Source organism: Erithacus rubecula (assembly GCF_903797595.1).
Source record: "Erithacus rubecula genome assembly, chromosome: 1".
NCBI lineage: Eukaryota > Metazoa > Chordata > Aves > Passeriformes > Muscicapidae > Erithacus > Erithacus rubecula.
This window is the reverse complement of record NC_136658.1, coordinates 63,337,582-63,357,384: the sequence shown is the minus strand read 5'-3', so window position 1 is coordinate 63,357,384 and position 19,803 is coordinate 63,337,582. Positions and strand designations below refer to the sequence as shown.

Below are 19,803 nucleotides of genomic sequence, written 5' to 3'. Positions count from 1 at the left end.
AAATGTAAACCAAGTTCATTAGTTGGTGCCATAGCTAATTTAATAGATGGTAATTTGAGAATTTCTTAAATATAGGAATCTTGTCATAAAATTACATAAAAATTTGATAAAGTGCAATTTGTCTCATTATTTTTATTTCATAAACTAGACAAACAGTTCTTCAGACTCAAAAGAAGTTGTTTTTCTGCTGTTGTTCAGTTGTGTAAAACCCATACATCACATTAAAAAAAATTTAGAAAATGGTATAGTAATGCTTTATTGTTCTGAAGAAAGCAGTGTTGACATACAATTGCTTCTTTTGCTCAGCTCTTTCACTTGACCCTGCTTGCTTATAATAATGTTTTAGGTGCCATAGCTTGGGGTTTACTGACCCCTGTTTGTTGCCCATTTGTTTTATAGTTACTGAGTATTGTAAGGCTTGGAAAGATTAGTGTAAAAATTATAATTTGGTTCTGCTCATTAGAAATGGATGTGGCAAAAGTGTTAGTAGTAAATGTAGTTTTTCTCAGCTTGTATTATAAAAGCTTGAAGGGCTGCAACACCTCCAGCTGCTCAGCATTAACTCCTGCAGTTCTGGAGAGTGTGACTTTGTGAAGGACCAGGCTGAGGAATGGTTGTATGAGGGAAAACAAATAAAACTATTTTGGATAAAATCTCTTTGTAACAACTGCATCTGAGACTATTTTCCTGTATGTGGTCCTGTCAGTCTCTTAAGCAGTAGTTGCCATAATAATTGAAACTAAAAATAAGTATTTTCAGGTTGCTGGTCCATGCTTCTTTATTGAAGTGCCCGATCCAGAGCAGTATCACAACTCATGGCAGCCACCAGGTGCTGGCACTGTTGGACTTTTTTGTAAGAAAGGAACTTCCTCCACTTTTCCTTCTGGGCTTACACACACTGGGGTATTACCTACAGCCTGTGTGTTAGGTGTCAAGCTTGGCTGTGAGCAGCTTGAAGAGACTGCTCCAAGCATTCCTGCCTTGCTAAGGTCAAAACATTAGAATATTTCATACAAATTTAGACCACCATCAGAAATATGGTGTCTACAGGAAGTAAAAATTGATGTAGTAATCAAAATTCTTTTACTGAGTGAAATAAAATGTCATCCAAAATGCATATGAAGAATCAAAAAGATGTGTTAGACCTTTAGAGTTGTACTGGCAAGAAAAGTCATGGATGTTTGTGCCTTCTGTCTGCTGCTCAGGTAGGGAAAGAGCCTTGCAAGATTACTTCAAATGCTTTCATCTGAACAGTCGTGTTTGGCTAAATCAGAAAGCTCTTTTTTATAAGGAGTTAATTTTCAGATGTGAATTACAGAGAGGGTGTGGCACAGTACGTGAAACCTTTGTCTATATCTAACAGAAGTAGTTCATGGCTCAATCCCTCAGTTGTAGGAGTAGACTCGATACTGACTAGCACATGCCAATACAGGTCTACCCTAAGCATTCTAAGATTTAATTAACTTTAAATTTTAAACTGAAAAAATGAACTAATTTTTAAATTTAATTACAGCAATTTACTCTATATAATTTACAAGCTGAGTTTTATTTTTTAATAAAAACATAAAATGATAGAAATAAATAGAGCTGCAATACTTTCAAAGTTATTACTTCCCTGAACTCATAAGGCAATACTAGCATTTTTCATATCAAAAACATCCTGTATATGACTTTGTGTCTAATGGGAATTAAAGAAAGAGAAAATTTAGAAAGAAAACCTACTGTGTACTTCAACTGGACCATGTACTTTAACTATGAGAAGATTAAGTTATGATAGCACAAAGAAGCAGGAAAAAAGGAGGAAAAGAACTGCACACTGTATTTACATGGATTCTAAGAAATTGCACAGCTTTTTATTTGCTTCGTTACAGAAAAAAAAACCTCTTCAAATTAACTTAATGGCTGCTTGAAAGAATTAATTCAGAAACACAGTACCCTAGAAGGACTAAAAGCCCTGAAACACATTTCTAAAACCTTCCCAAACTGTAAAAGAAAGTAGCTTAAAATCTGAAATTTAAAGATAAATATTTATTTTAAAATCAGGAGATACTAGGCTTCTAGCAGCATTTTGTTCATTGCAAAATTCAGTAGATTTGTAACTTTTCTTTGCTTGATCAGCTGTGCAGCAGTGCCCTGAACTGTCAGTTTTCTCAGGTAGACTATCATCCATTAATTCAAATGAATAAGTTTATAGTGCTCATGAAAACAATTTGTACTTCCACTTCCACTTGGTAGGTCATCCTCCTAATATTTAAGAGATGGCTCCCTGCTTTTAGCCCTTTTATTTTAGCATCCCTGGCAACTGAAGAAATCCAGTGAACTGCTAACTTTTATTCCCCTTGAACAGGCATTTTCTTTGTGTTTGAAATGTCACTTTATGTAGCCAATCGTATTGGCCTTTCTAGATAGTAATTTTTACTGCACCCTGTAAATAGGGCTAGTAAGTCTTAATACTGGAGGTGCAGAAGACCTTAGTGAAACACTATCAGTTGCTGTATTTTGAGTTATATATTCAAGATATATTTCAAGTTACCAAAGTTGTCTCTGTATGACAGCTGTGCCCATTGTTTGCAAGGGAAACTGAAGATATGTCTGTCTGACAGGCCTGCTCTGAATCCTTCCCTGACTTGTGTTTATACCTCTCTTTTTCCATCAAAGGCGGGATATGTAATTAGTGTATAATGACAGCTACAACAGTCCCAGAAACAGGAGATTGATTCCCATGATGGCTGAAAACCCCCCTATGCTGTGTGTGTAATCAGGCCCAGTTTTCAAGTTCTAATTAACTTTATTAATGTTTAGTGCAGGAAGTACAAAGGCAACTTAAACAAGAATATAAAAAGCACTGGAGCATTGAAGCACGATTTCATGTAACTGACTCTTATGGAAAGACATATTTTTCAGCATTTTGTAAAGAAAAATAAAGTAATTTAGAAGAAAGATATTTGATTCTTAATACACTCTTATAATAAGGAAGCTTTAAATAATGGAGCAAAGAGACTAACAATAGCTCCCTACTTGGTAACATTGGGAGCAACTCTTTCTGATGTGCAATTAATAAATATGATAGTGAGCACGCAACACTGTACAGTGACAGTGGGATAAAAGAGATGCAATAACTTGCAAGACTCCTGTTGTGCCAGCAAGTATGGGCTACTGGAAAATGAGTTTGTGAAAAACCAATTGAAAAAATCTTCCCCATTATATGTTCCTTTTCTAGAAACATATTAATTCGCATGTGAAAAGATAAAATATTACACCGGTAAATAACTGTGAAGGCATTTTCCCCCACTAAAGACACAATTGAAAAGCCTTGTAATCAAAGAAATTGTATATATTATTTTGATATAATAACGATAATTACCTTAAAAGCAGTGATATATTAATTACACATAAAGTATATTATTTGCATAGATTTTTTTGTTTACTGCCCATGGATTACCATGTGGTAAATACAACTATAATTCAGCAGGCTTTGGTGCTTGGAGCTCAAAATGGAATATGGCTGATACTGTATATTACTGTAATTGTACAGGATACTACAATGATACATTTTTGGTACTTTAGCCTCTTGAATATAGAAATTACAGTAGAAAATATAAGAATACCTTTTCAGTTATTTATTGACCCTATTCCCAGGCATGATGATTTAGCAATACTTAAAAGATATTCCTATTTTCAGAAGCACTCAAAACAGATGGTTAGCAGTCGGTCTACTAAAAGGATTGTACTTTAGAACAATTTAGTGTTTATTTTCTTCTGATACTTTTCATATGCTTATTAAGTAAAAACATAAAATAATAAAAAATCATCTTGCATTTATGCAAAATTGTAGTATTTTTTTGTATAGTCTTGCAAACAAAGTTTAGAAGCAGATCATTCATCCACAGAGAAGTTAGGAATTCAGAAGTATGCAACATCAAAAATAGAAAATTACTGTTTCTTTAAAGATGTAGTGTAGGCTATTGTTTTTAACTTTTATTTAATCTGTTATATGATTATTCTATAGCGCTCGCAGTCTTGCCAAGAGAGCTTCTACTTCTGGAATGGCTTCTCCCTTAGAAGGGGACCCAATACGATCTATTTTCTTTTCTTTGCCACCTTCTCCATGACAGGCTTCCTTTCTCCCAACAGCCTTGCTCAACACCTTAGAGCTTGTTTCCACATCATATGTAACTTCTTTGGTGACTGGGCTTCTTGTCGAGTTTAAATTGATACTGTGGTGTGAACATGGCTTCTCTGGCTGTCCTTTCTGGTTCTCTGCAGAAGACAAATCAAGGAAACCTTGTTTCACTATTAAAATACTCAGTTTCAATATTCTGTAATGTATAAAGACCTCTTGATCAGACAAATCTTTCATGCAGATGATTACAAGGAGTAATGATTGCCAAGGAGGCAAGACAAAATATATTATCACTTCAAAAGCAGTGGACTCAGTCCCTTGAAAGTGATCCAGACTTTACATGTCTTCATTAGATTATCATCCATATTTCTTACAAAATCACAGATTTAGCCTGACAGGACCCTCCTTTCCTACTGGAGTCAAAGACATACCTACCTCTCAGTGTCTTCCAAGGTTTTACCTTGTTAATTACATTTCCTACATATTTTTTAATTGTTCAAATTTTAAAATGTATTAGAAAATCTATTTTAATTTAATTATTAATCGTAACACCTTTTCTTTCCTTTGTGAACTTGTAGGTATCTAAATAATTTCAAGAAATTGCATAATTCACTATTTTTGCTAAACATCACTGGCATTGCCTGTCACACAAAGTTGCACTCAGTTAATATCCAGGCAGGAGTTTTGCAGGTTTGGCATGATTAATAGATGGATTTCTTTTACTGTCGTTCCCCACCCCACTTCCAGATCAAGTGACTGTTTTCCAAACCAGCACATGAGTGGTTTCTCTCACAGATATCAAACTTCTTTAAAAACAGGCCTACTCAATATTCATGTAACCTTGAGCAAGGCTTGAAAATGCCTTCAACACACTTGACATGACATTTAAAGTTTTTTGGTTATTCGCTGAAAGATGTTCCATCATCCCAATAGTAATGACTTTGGAGCACAGGCAGTCACTCATGACAGTGTGTTTTATGTGAGTGCTGAAAATTCCTACCGAAAACAGCTTGTACATTAAAAGGCAGCTGCTGAAGATATTTACTGCACTGTCATTCCCTGACCAGGGGCTCTCAGTGATGGATGAGGATTTTACACACTTTCTTGGACAATCTCAGCAGATTTTGTAAGTACGATCACCTTTTGAGAAGTGAAGGGAAATAAATATTCCCTTTCCATCATCTTCTAAATCAGATAAACAATTCTTAATTAAAATTTCTTAAGACAAATTTGACACTTACCTGAAAAACTTTTTTTTTTTTTTTTACACTACAGAAAATAATTTGACCTTGAATATGCAGCAGCATAGTGTTCCTGAATCACAGGAGGCCAATGACTGGTTATGAACATATCTTTATAATTACATGTAATAAACCTGTCACATATAATTAAAATATCCTTTGTATGTGCACTCTTAAATATCCCATTCTACTTAAATGTTTATGCTTATTGATTCTGAACACATATTTGCAAACTGATAAAAGCATGGTACCTATGTCAATATACAAACTACCAGCTGCACCACATACCTTTCTGTTTAAATTCAATCTAGGGGCAGCCGGAAAAATAGTTGGTGTTCAAAAATCAACACTTTAAGAAAATGCACTGTCATATCATAAGAGATAAAGCATAAATGTTGGATTTTAAAAAAAGTCTAAAAGAAATTAGGTACTGAAAGTAAGCTTCTTAAATGTGCCAACAACCAAATTTTAACTACTTTGCACTTCAGCAGCCTTCACCCCAAAATGTGAGGATGAATTAGGTGTGGTGAGCTAGACTGTATAACAGAGATGGGGAACTCTTCATGAAATGGGACCTCAAAGTAATATTCAGCTGTAAAATCCCAGTTTCTCTTAGTATACACAGGGCTGAGTAGAAGTGCCTTAAGAGTGAGACTCACAACTGCAGCCTAAGCAGGGAACTGCTGCAAGCTAGCTATTAACAAGTAGCAGCTCATGGGATCTATCCAAACTCTTTTAACACTTTTAAACTCAGTAACTAATTGAGGCTTTCACTTCAGTATGTCCTGTAAATTGCTGCCTACAATCTGGAATTGTTGTGTAGGGATAGGACAGAGTAAAGCTAAAGACAGCTGTGTCTTTTCTTTCCCCTCAAAACAACAGCAACTGTGAATTTCTAGGCATAGACTAATATGTGCAATATTTAACTCAAATGAACAGCCTTTCCCTTCACTTTGAAGGGTCCTGCAACAATGAAAAATGGCATTAGGAAAGTGCCTTAAATAGTTTTTAGTTTAAGTGAGTAGTTCTTGTTTCATCTGCTTTGCAATGATGATGTCAAGATTCACTAGAAAAATCACAAAATCTCATGTGAGTGATTAGCAGCATTCCTTAATAATGAGAACACTTTGGTCTCAGCCATTACCAAATAATATTGACCAGCTAGATAATATTTTTAAAATAGTACTTGGACACATATTTTATCTAAATCCAGTATTATAATCTCAAAGTTGTTATTTCAGCTGCTTTCTAAATCAGGTGGCATCTTTACCGCTTATGTTCTTCAGTCAAGAAGGAATTGTGCTATGCCTAAGTGCAAGTCCAGTATTTGCAGATGTGGAGATAGATAATTCCCTGCTAAGCAAATTGACTACTGTGAATTTGATTCAGAAACACTGAACTTTGCTAGACCTGGCTCAGAAACCATACAAATTTACTTACAGCCTTAGATTTCACTTCAGTAAATGTGCATGTAATGAATTAACCTCTGTATTACTTCAGGTATATGTGCTGTTTGTAGCATGCTTATCAGAGCAAAAGATAACTTCTCTTTAAATCAAAGTGTAAAATTAGTTAGGCACTATCAAGGTAAAAAGTCTCACCATTTTTTAATTCCTCATTTTTGTTATTTTAAGACAACAGAAATTAATTTGTGTTAAATCCAAACTCTTAAGCACTCTATACTGCTTCACACACTGATTCAAAACTCGCATGCATTGATGATTTGGTACCATCCATTCCACTGCCTTGACCTGAGATTGTAACCTCACCTCCCTCAAATCCTGTGCTATAGTGGGGAGAAACCAAAGAAGTTTATTTTCAAGCTGTTAGTGTTGAGGTGAGTGGTTTAAAAAAATCAGTGTATCTTGAATGTGAATTCAGAACTACATGGCTGCAAACTGCAGGTTAGCATGCAGCTTTGACCACAACTGGGAAAAATGGACTTCCTTAGTTTGGTATGATAAAGGCTAAAAACCACATGGTTATTTACTTGCAAGAAAAGCCAGAAGTCGATATTAACTGACAAAGTAAGTACAAGAATAAATAGTCATTCATTTACTCGCTATTAGACATTAAAACCTTGAACCATCAGAGTAATGAAGTTCGGGAATTCACATATATACATGCAAAAGCAAGAAACCATAACCAGTCATAAGGAGGAATTTTATCTATTTCTGAAGACTGTATTTCATATAGCTGCCCAAACAGACAAGACATGGCTTAGTGACATTGGCCACCTGTGTTTCCAGGAAAAGGGAACACACAGAAAATCCACAAACCATACAGGTATTAACAGACTCTTCATAAAATGCTTTGAACCATTACATCATAGACATACACAAATTTGTTTTTGTGCTTTTGATGACAAATTGTATTTGAAACAAATTATGTATTTATACATATGCATTGGTTCAAATACACTTCTAAAGAACTGAATATAATTAAAGCACACAGAAGGTTAAACAGAAAACTACTCATGGAAAGGCACTTCTGCAGGAATTCTTGTTAAGAAGAAAGCTTACATTTCTGGAGATGCACTATTTGTCCACCTACTGTAGCAAGGCGCACCTTCCGGCAGTAGCAAGACAAAAAGAAATCAGACATGAAAAATCACTGGATAGAGACAGAACATATTAATTTCCTGTATATACTGGAAGTACTCGAGACAAGTTTCTACAATTTGGTCACTTTCAACAATCAAAATTTATCATCTACCTTTATCATAGCAATAACTATGCAGTTGAAAAAACAAAAAGCAATAATTTTGAATTCATTATTAAGTTTTCTAAATGCTCAGGTGATAACCCATAACAGTTTTGACTTTACTGCTAGTGAATGCTTCCAGGCACAAGTTAGACAGGGATCACATTATACACTACGAAAGTCTCAGTGTCCAAATTCCATGAAATTAAATTTTTTTTTCCCTTGTTCAATATTGAACTTTTGTGGGTCCTCTAGACCTATTAAAATGCAGTTTTTGCAGATATTAATTGCTTGAACATTGTGGTTAATCAAAAACATACCAAAGCCATATGTGCAAAATCTAGTGCTAAATACTATCATCACGATACAAGACTTCTAAAAGCAATACTTAGGAAATTCAGTTGACAGAAAACTGGGCTTAATGTAGCTGTCCACAGTTTAAATGATGTCCCCTAACACAGAACAATTTTTAACAGTATGCTTATAACCTATTAAATGATACATCATATTCAGAAAAAGGAAATTGTGCACTAGCATCTGAACCAAAAAAATCAGCAGTAGTAGACCTGCCTGCTGTGAACTTGGGGGAAAAAAATATGATCAGTTGGAGAATTTAAAATCCTACACAATAGTGTTATATATTACCTTTAATAGAGAACAAAAATGATTGCAAGAGACTCACTAAGGCCAAGATAGATTTTGTTAAAAACAGCTAATGAATATTTAATATTAAAAAGGATGTTGAAAAGCTTTATTTCATCACACAGTTTCTCAGTATAAGTCTTTATACTAAGGACATATTTTGGCTTTATGTAAATACTTGTAGACTGATTGAAAAATAAAGTTGCAAATATAATAAGGAGAACAGCATTGTGTGGCATTACATGCTTGTATTACAGTCATATATCTCAATGTAGGGCATGAAAAAACTAACATAAAAAGAACAATTGCAGTTACAACCTCATTACATCTCTTGCCAAGTTAACAGGGAAAAATGCTCAAAAACCCAGTGGAATATTTCTGATCTTACTGACTTGTGCTCCACATGCTACATCATTCCTAAAGCTATGTCTATGCCAACATTTTCTAAAGCCCACCCATACTGACATTACTGGCAATGCAAATTGCTTCTACCTTTTAAGTCATGACTTGTCATTTAAGTCATGTCCCAGACAATGAAGGAATGTCCCCATGCCAAACGACTTTAGCTTGGAAAAAGTAACAGCCCTAGCCATAACTCTTACCACTGGCTCCCCAGTTTGGTGCTATAGTTTGTTTATATTTCCTCATTCCTAATGCATGGAACTGAAATTCTCAAAAAGCTACACCCTGATGATGCTGTGCACATATTTTCTCAGCAAAACATCTGGGGGAAAGATCCATTTTTGACAACAGTGCTGTGTGCTAATTTTGGATGCAGCTGTATAGCATTCCCCCAAGCTGAAATGCTTGACACAACCCAGTGTCTGTCTGGAAGTCCTGTTGATTTCTTACAAAGTTCATTGACCACACCATCATGCATGTCCCAGTGCAACCTTAACCAGTGAAGTTGTACTTAGACAATGGTCACATACCATGGACGTTGTGAGGATATGGGGTATATCCTCATATGTTCCACCTAAATAGACAGATTCCAAACTCTTGGCTTCTTACTATCAGAAATGCCAAGAAGAAAATAATTAATTTATGTTTTCCTCTCAATTTTGAAAAATAGTCTCGTTTCCTGTATGAATCCCTATTACAGCCCCAGACACCAGCTGTTGCAAGCCCTTAGATTTTTCAGGCACCCAATTTCCTTTAATTTTTACAGCCCAAAGACAGCCTTCTGAAATCCATTCCCAGACCTCAGCCCCAGTGTGAGAACATACAAAGCCTGCTTTCTCCCTCAGAACTAGAATTTAGACATAATATGAAAGACTGCTATAGCTAGAAGGTCCATCCTTATCACTAAGATCATTCATTAAAAAAAATGGGACAGTTCCATTCTGGATGGTTTAATGGAAAATATTTAAAATACCTTCAATTGTTTTCATTTTTTTTTAAACAATATTTCTGACTGACAAGGGCAGGCTTGAAGAATGTCTCTGTGTGTTATTACAACTTATTTCAGTTTGAACCTGTAACTCCAGCCCTAAAACATAAGGGAGTGTGAGTTGTGCTCAAAAGACCTTTGCTTGATAAGTAATTTCTTACACCTTTGTATTTCATAACAAATGCTCACAAGTCTACTAATCTTAAGCAGACAATAACTCATGAGACATGAAAAGGTGTTACTGATATTTGGAACATTTCTTTTTTAAACTATGCACATTGCATTTAATAGTTGCTGCTGTTCTGGAGTGTTGCATTAAAAAGGTGTGAAACACAAGGAGGAAACAGTATCAGTAAGCACAATTTAGATGGGACAGTTTTCAAGAATTGTGAATATAGGGGGTTTATGTGCATTTCAAAGGCAAGAAGTGAGTATATCAGCACACAGTGTGACTAATATAGAGAATTTACAGAAACTAAATTTCAAAGACATTTAATTAAAAACTTTGAGCAAACTAATTTTTGAAAACAGCAACTGTGCTGGACCAGCTCCCATTTACTTGGCCCTAAAGTAAAACCTTTAAGAATTCTTTTAATCCCTTTCCTAACTATGCTGATCATTCCATTCAAACTTTCACCTATCTTTTCCAAAGACACTTTGTAATTACAATGAGTTGGAACCAATTTCTCTGTTTAAACTAATATATTCCCACCTGTGATAAGACACTGACTTTTTTTTTTTTTTTTTTTTTTTTTTTTTTTTACAAGAAATGCAACTTTTACTTACTGGGATTTTAACAAAAGCCTTGAGTACCTGTCAAGATGATAAGAGAACAAGAGTGTGGATCAAGCTGCTGAAATCACCCAAGGTCAGTGAGAGATGAAATCTCTGCAGGTGGCTTCTAAGATGGCTATTTCAGACTTAGGAGTTTGGCATCCTTCCTAACTCACCCTGAATTACATTTGATTTCCTGTGTTTTTTCATGCATTTTTCCCCAAAAGAAGACACATTTGGCAGTTTCTACGAAAACTGCAAAATGGAAATTTCCAAAACAGAAATCTACTTTGTGGTCATTAATGATTTTTAGAGCACATGGTTTGAAACATTCTTGAAAGACTAAATTCTCTTAATTTCAAAATGGATAAATCATAAGTCCTAACTTTAGTATTAATAAAAAATAAATTAATCTTCTTATTTATGTCAGGAAAAAGGGGTTAAAATGTAAATATTGATCTACATGAATACCAGTGGCATGGGGTCTTTTAGGTCCCAGTGGGTAGAAAAAAATCCACATCCTAGGTATTTATGGGATTTCTCTTAAAGTACCAATAGGATAAATATCAATTTTTGCTCTTCTTTAAGTCAAGAAAAAAAATAGGAAATGACATTAATAAAACTGGAAGTTAACATCTTTTAGAGCATTTTGAATTCCTGGAATGTGGTTTATTACTTGTTTTATTTTGTTCACAAGTATATTGCAGCTTGCATTCCCAGATCATCTTTAGAGTTAATAGCCAAAATGATGACTGCCTAAGTTAGTGACTGTGACAAGACACACAGAGGTCCATAGTCTAAGGCTACCCTCTGCAGCTGATGATAATTAATGTAGATCACACATACTAAACTGCCTTCAAGCAGTAGACACATTTAGTCTTCAAACCTGTCTGCAAACCAGCTACCTATAGATGAGTACTGCTTCCAAGGTGCACCTTAATAAAAAACTTGAGGAATATGCATAAAGACTGCTGTCATCAAAGGAAACCCACTAGCAGATGCATTGGGGAATGATAATCAACATGCTGATGAAAATAACTAAAATGGAAAAGAAACACAAAATTTTGTCTTCTTTTACCAACTGTTTTGGAAAAACACAGCAAGAATCCTCCTACCTCTGGAAAATAAAACTCACAACAAATCCAAACAAATCAAATCTTAAAGACTGACCTTATATTTAAGAGATTTTATTCAATGCAGTTCTAAATGTTGTTGTTGCTCTGTTCAGTGTTTACTATTTAGCATACACATCGAGGAAAAACCCAGACAAACAAGCAAAACCCACAAACCCCCACAAAAATCATGCCCCATCCCTGGAGAGGTTCAAGGCCAGGCCAGATGGGATCCTGAGCAGCCTGATCTAGTGGGTGCTGTCCATGCCCATGGTGTGGGTGTTGGAATTAGATGACCTTTGAGCCAATTCTGACCCAAACCATTCTATGATTTTATGTATTGTCCTGAAGTGACTTTATGATTCTTGTATCCCCAGCTGTCTGTTCAGTTTATGCCGGATATTAAGTTCTGCACCTCTAAGACTGGTTTTGGGAGCGAAGAGAGGGAGAAGAAATGCGCAGTTTGTTTGCAGAAAATGCATTTGCTCTCCCACATTCCCTCTCACAGACTGTTTTGTCTACAGTATGGACAGAGGGAGAGAGCCCTCTTTCTATTTTTAGTTAGTTTTTTTAGCTAGTTGAGGCAGAGATGTTCCCCAAACTGTGGATTTTCTCCTTCTTGGAACTGATTAGCCCTGCTCTGAATTGAAAACCCAGAATAGCACCAGGATCTCACACCCACTGGGGCTGGGATGAAGCATTTTCCAGCAAAGGAGGGATTGATAAGAGACTGAGCCAGCCAAAATGCACCCCACGATAAGAACTTTCTGAATTTGCCATCTCTTCAAAACAAAGAGAGGTTCCATTGTTTATTATTATTCATTTTTCCATGTTTGTGAGTACTTTGCTTGCTAAATAAATAGTTTTTTCCACTTTTCTTGAAGGACATTTATGTCTCCCAAACTGGTAGGGGGTTGCTTTCTAGAGGGACCCCTTTGGAAGTTTCTTCCCAAATCTGCCCTAAACCAGGACACGTATCTATGTCTGGTAATTGCCTCAAAAGTTTAGTACTATTATTATTTCTTAGCCACTACTCTTGATATCAAATGTTTACAAGATATTCTCTAGCTATTCCAATTGCTGCTACAAATCCATGCAATTTTTATTTCTTATTTTTATCCCAGACTTCCATTCCCAGGTGTATATCAGCAATCAGAGTACTGGCAGGTTGAAGTCCTTTAAGTTTGAATACAAATACTTTGTAATATCAAATCAAACCAATGAGAATAACTTTCTCTCATCATCTGTTGCTCTCCTCTCCTAAGAAATCAAACTACTTCTAAGCAAAAGGAAGATCTACAGAGTCCTGGGAATACTTTCGGGAACAGCATAAAGAGAGGCTAGAGCTGAAAGTAAATTAGGTGGGTATTAGTTTTACCAGTTGAATAGAAATATAATATCCTCACATTGCTGTAAGAGGCACAAGACCAATGTCCTGGGGCAGCTCTTGCCCATGCAGGTCACAGTCACAGTAGGCTGTCATTCACCATTATCCAAAAGATTGCAACAAGAGTGAATGGCTCTCAGGCTCCTCTAATTTTAAACATTTTTAAAAGTGGTCTCTGGAAGAGTAGCAACAGAGAGCACTACATGCTGTTAATGCTATGACAGGGAAGAGTATAGTGATTTACTAACCTGGACAAGTATTTATGAGAACTCTGAATTCTAATCTGTGCTTCTTTATAGCATGGGTGCTTTTTAAGAGGACAGAAGCAGACCTGCCTGTGAAGTTTAACTTGTGTAAACTAATATCCAAGATTGCTTTCATGAAGACATGGGACAGAAATGGAATGAAGCTGAATCATCTTAGTTCATGTAACTTTCATATTATTATTATGGTCCTTACTTTCCTCTGACAAAGCTCTGCAGAAAATAATTGATAGCGCACTAACGAGCAGACTGAAACCGTGGAGCAGGAAACAGTATTCAAGAAGATCCTTGTGCAAAAGTAAATATTGGAAAATAAAGGCAAAGTGATTTATCTCTCCCTCACTCTACAAGATTGCACATATTCCTTTGACAATTCCTCTCTCTCTTTACAGAATGCTCTAATTCATGTTATGTGTTTTCACTTAATTATTCCTTCTCTTTGGGATGGACTGTAATTTGGCCTTGTTCATGTATGGAGAAAGATGAGATGTAAAAAAATGCTTCTACTCTGCACATGATCCAGCCATTGTGTTTTTAACAACAACTGTACTCTGCAAGTGTGACAAACTGCTCTGAAAAGGGATTTCAACAGTCTCTGAAAGAGGAGACTGTTTTATTATTTAAAAACAGCTTTTAAGACTCCTCCAAATACCACTGAATTATCACAAGACAAATTCAAGCCAGATTATCATGGGTAATTAGTCCAGTCATTGTGAATTCAAAATGCTGTGTTGAACACCACTAATGGCATGCATTTTTCACACAATGAATATATTTACTGCCCTATATTTGACCAGTTAAACTCTTAGCAGCCACTTTGGTATGTTAAAAACAGCAGAAGCTAACTGTAGCACTTCCTCCCTATACTCTTAATCAATTGCACTCAAATACTATTTAGTAATCATCAGCTAACAAAAGTTAATCTTTCTGTGTAGGAGGGGTTTTTTATAAATTTCCAAAAATCTAAAATGCAACACACCTTTGCATGTACAGACAAAACACCTCACTCTTGTGGAGGAACTTAAAATATTACACAGAATATGACAAACTGAGCAACTGAAAACCTGAAGCCTCTATACTCAATGAGAAAACAAGGCAGAAGACAGTAAGACCACCCAAGCCACGAAAACAGAGGATTCTTAAACATAGACTTGTTTTTCCTTTGTCTGTTTTGACTTATGAAGCAGTCTTGTAAATGTGTTTAGCTGAAAAGGTGATATTAAAAACAAATGGTGAGAGAGCATCATGGTATATTAATTATGCAAAAGAACCCAAACTGAATTTAATCAGAAACAGGAGACTCCAAACAGGAAAAATTGTCTCTCTCTCTTTTTTTTTTTTCTTTGACAGAGACGGTTAAGAAAACATTTATGGTAATGCCAGAGCATCTGCTGATTAAAGTCAAAGCTGCAGGACGCCAACATTAAATCACTGAACCATCTTGACAGCTTCTGGGTACTTGAATTTCATTCGAATAATAAATTGCTGTGAAATTTACACAAATCGGAAAATTAGCCAGAAAATGTTTACAAAGACTATAGGTAAGAACATATAAAGCAGATACCAAATTGATTTGCAACTGAAAAAACAGAGCTAAAATAAATGTTTGACATTCAGACATTTCAGAACTGCATTTAATTGGTAAATCTGTAAAAGACTAAGTGCTTTAAGAAAAGAATATATTTTATCATTCATTTCCTAATGATTTTGACCTATCTCTTTTGTTTGGAATTGTTAGCATGCTTGTTTGTTTAACATAAACACAGATGAGCCATTTGAACGCAGCCTGCAACATTTAAAATCAATTTTTAATTCCTGACACCTGAGGATTCCACACAGAACAATATACTTCATTGTAAAGCTTTAATTGATGCATCTATGTGCTGCAGAGGGTGATTACTTGAATAATAAGTATGAGACTTGTGATCTGGTTGCTAAGCAAATGTGAGAAAGAGGAAAAAGTCCAAGAAAGGATGAAACAATGAATCAAGGTGCGATGACAGGATAATTATTCTGTGAACTGTCATGTTGAAGGACTCTCAGAACATTGACCTGCACTTGATCACACATCAGAAGATTGCCTGAGGGGTAATTAAAATAATAATACTCAAGTTCAGTCACTCACAAAGGAAAAAAAAACATATGCTTAATTTATTTCTCTGTAGCATGCATGGTCAAATACATTCTCATGTTAAATGCAAATGCTTGAACAGCGCAAGAATTCAGAGAACAACATATTACAGCAAAGACCACTGAAGTTCATTTGAATTAGCATGAATGCTATTCTTTCTTCAATTACTCTGGGCATTCAACTAAATATTATTCATACTATGACACATAAAAGAATAACATCTGTGAAAGAGTTTCCTGAAGGAAGTTGAGAAAAATGTCCTTTTAAAATATGCTTAAGGTTGTAAGGGAACATGCTCAAAAAGAACTTTTCCTCCTTTCCCTGAGATGTTATTGCTGAGCATGACATCATGTGGTAGAGCATCAGCCTGGGTCAGCTGTGCTGTTATCCCCTTGAACCCTCTCTCCCACCCGGAGCCTTCTGGCTCTGTGTGTTTCGCGGGTGAGCAGACAGAAAGCCACGACACCGTGCAGGCAGAGCTCAGCAACAGCCACAGCACTGGTCTGGTGGCACTGCCAGCCACTAGGACAAAGCACAGCAGCTCATGGGCTGCCACGGAGAGCATAAATCCTGGCAAACCCAGGAAAACTGGGCATAGTGTAAAAATTCTATGCCATTGCATATATGAATTTGGTGAAAGCTGCTCACATGACAGATATCAGACTTTAAAGGCAAACTTTTACACAATTCCATTTTTTCCTATTTAGGTTTTTGTTCTGTTGTTTACTGTATCAGTTTATATTGGCATGCACCCCACTACAAGCCTAGATTTTTAGTTCCAAGCCCACACTTAAGTTCCAAGCCCATATGTGATCATACCCAAGCAATGACAACTTCTTCTCCAATGTGGATGTGCAGATACTTAATTTCCTTTAAACCTGCCATTGTCAGTCTTTAGGGGTGAGATTTGCTAACTGTGTGAAATAAATGGTGTTTACTGCTTTGCAACTATACTGATTATAGATGCCTACTTGGTGTAGACAAAAAAAAACCCAACCCATAAAACAAACTATTTTCACATCTAAGTTAGTCTGTGATGGAAATCACTTGACTGCTCAGAAATATCCTTAATTTTCCCCTTTATTATTCCATATGTAACTGAAGAACTAGAATACAGAGGAGAATTTCTGTGGACACACTTCAAAAATTTAAGACCACTGCAAAAATTTGAAAATATTTTTTTCGGACAAGATACACACACAGTTTTGCATGCACATAAATTCATTCAGGCTAGAGTGTCTATAGGCTACTCTCAGTCACACACAGGCACAATTGCCACAACTGCAGTTCTCATAAAGAAAATTCTTTTTCTCCCACAATCTTCTAAAGAGACGAATAAAAACACCTTTTGGGAACACAATGCACGTAATAACTATTAAAATGACACTTCTTTCTAGAACAACTATTGTGTAAACTCATTGCTAGCTCATCAATTTAGTTAGTCACTCATACTAAACACAATAGAGATATATTCTTAAATCTTTTCTAGCACCTTTATTAGTGCTCAATTCCAGAGAAATGCTATACCTGAGTAGCTTTAAATGCTAAGGAAAAAACAGATGCTATTGAAAAATTTCACAGTGTTCAGCAGTTCACTATGATCTAAGTAAAATTTATTAAAATGCAAATTTCATGCATGTTACTATTAATTTCAAGGCAACATCTTATAGAATAAACATAACTTTCAGTTTTGTGTAATAGAATAATACCACATACAATTGGTATTATTATCTAGATTCTCAATGTTAGCTAGCAGTGTTAAGAATAACAATTCATTTGACTCCAAGATTTATAAAAATTTTGCAGCAAAAGTAGAAGGCTAGATATTTATGTATTTTTATTTCAGAAACACAACTAAGGAAGACTTTGGGGAAGGGAATGTGAAGGAATGTGAATCCTCTAAGAATTTAGTTATGGCACTCTGTAATTGATCTTATATCTCTCAAAAACCTTTGATTCTTTTGAGCTTACTAGCCTAACAGATTTTTTTCCAGAAATTAAGCTTAAAATAATGACAGTTTCAATAAGCTGAAGCAGATGTATCAATTTATAACTCTTTGGTTATGTAACAGAATATGGCTTAAAGCAAAAAGTTAAATTACATTTTGGTATATACATTTCCTTCCTTTTTTCTTTTTTTTTTTTTTTTTTGTGGTAATTAATACTTTGAAATATTCTGTCTCATTAAGACAATAAACCACAAATTTAACTGGCCTTATTATAACTACAACCATGAAATTTATATAACTCATTGCCTGTGGATACATATGTATTGCAGGTACAGAAACAAACCTGACTCTTTTTGTCCGTGTTATATAAAACTGTGTGTCCTTGTGCCCAACCAAAGGCCCTTGATCCCAGTGTGAGATTAAGTGCTGGTTGAATGAATTTGTGCTGGTTGCCTCAGGCTCCCTTCACATTCAGTGAGGAGAAACAAGCACTTTTAAACTGTGCCTCATTTCACCCTAATGTAGATACTTTAAACAGGTAAAGAGAGCCCACACTGCAGATATCTTAAAGTAACTTCTGTATCTGGAAGTTTTAGACTTTTGACTGCAGCAAAGTCTGCATAAAAGGTGGATTCTAGTCTGGACAAAGATAAGGGATTGCTGAGATGACACTTCCCCTATAAGGGAGGAAAGGGTGCAGATTTGGTGATTTTAAGGCTGATAGACTAAAAAGTATACATCTCTCCACTTACTTAACAGAAGCTGTAAAATTTCACAAAGCTTTTTCTGGCTACATGAAAAATATAATTAAAACAAATTACAGTTGTTACAGTGAACAGTTTGGATATAAGCAGGGGAACACTGGTTAGCATGCAGTATGCTGACAAGAACTGTAGATGTGAAAAACACTATTACATTGCCCAACCATTACCTATAACCATTTTTTTCCTTTAAAAATATCCTTCATGTTCACTAACCTTTACCTCCAAGACATAGTTCTTATAGTTGTTTAGGGTCTTCTTTCTGTCTGATTTGTGACACCCAAATTTTTGTATAGCCTTGTAAGTTTCTTACAAGCTTGAAACATATTCTGGATTTAAAAACCAGCCCATAAAATAAATGATTTCTACTTCTGCATTGGTACATGGAATCCTAGCCTTCAGGTGAAAATCATCACTGCTTTAAACTGAAATTGGCTTAGATTTAGTCCTGGCCATGCAAGATGTATAAAACTCTAGGTGTGTACGTCTAAACTTAAGAATTTCACATCCACAGAGGACTAAGTGTTCAAGTTTAGTCTTTAGAGAGGGTACATCAAATACGAAGGCAGCCCTGTTATTATTAGATAGTAATTCTGAGTGTACACATTTTTGTTAAGTAAAATAGATTAGTAGGTGAAAGAATTAAAGTAACAGTAATTTGAGTTCCATGAAAATGTTTTATGAACTCTCTCTAAAAAAACAAGAAAACCCAAAAAGCCCAAAACACTCATAACACTGCTTTTGCAGAATATGAACCAAGTTTTTAAAAAAGGGATAAAAATAGTATGAAGTGACAAAAACTATAACAGCACCTACTTCAATCCATATAGTTTCATTGCCATTCAAAATAAGCAGCAAACAAAATAATTTGTTTGGGCCTTATCATCATATTTTATGCATATATTACAGAATATTTGTCTCTTACTTGTACAACATACTAAATACTATGTTAAATTTGACTTATTCCATAAAGCTAAAGAACTAGTAAAGAAAAGCACAAAGGTTTCAATATGGTAAAAAAAAAAAAAGTAATCTATTATAATAACAATAAAATGCCAACACACAAAGATATTTCTGGTATGCAACAAAAACATGCTGTTACTTGAGACTCAATCGTTTGGAAAGACTATTTTCATCGATCTTTTAATTGTTTAACAGACTTTAATATATATTTCATCATTCATTCAGAAACTAATCCAAATGACTTATGCCCATCAGAAATTAAAATAGAAATGCCATTTTCCTCATCAGATTATGCACAGCTCCATAGTCACTGGTGCATATAGGAAGGACTGTAACACACAAAGATTCAGCTGAAGGGTATTTC

General features: G+C 35.3%; 1 protein-coding gene across 1 annotated transcript in view; it reads right to left on the bottom strand.

Annotated features, from left to right (window-relative positions):
* Positions 1–2,013: 2,013 nt before the first annotated feature.
* DIAPH3 (diaphanous related formin 3) overlaps positions 2,014–19,803 on the bottom strand; it is a 203,895-nt gene continuing 186,105 nt past the window's right edge. The window contains exon 28 of the mRNA XM_079314821.1: positions 2,014–4,260. Coding sequence (XP_079170947.1) covers positions 4,004–4,260 — 257 coding nt within the window. The 3' untranslated portion in view covers positions 2,014–4,003. The remainder of the gene's footprint in view (positions 4,261–19,803) is intronic.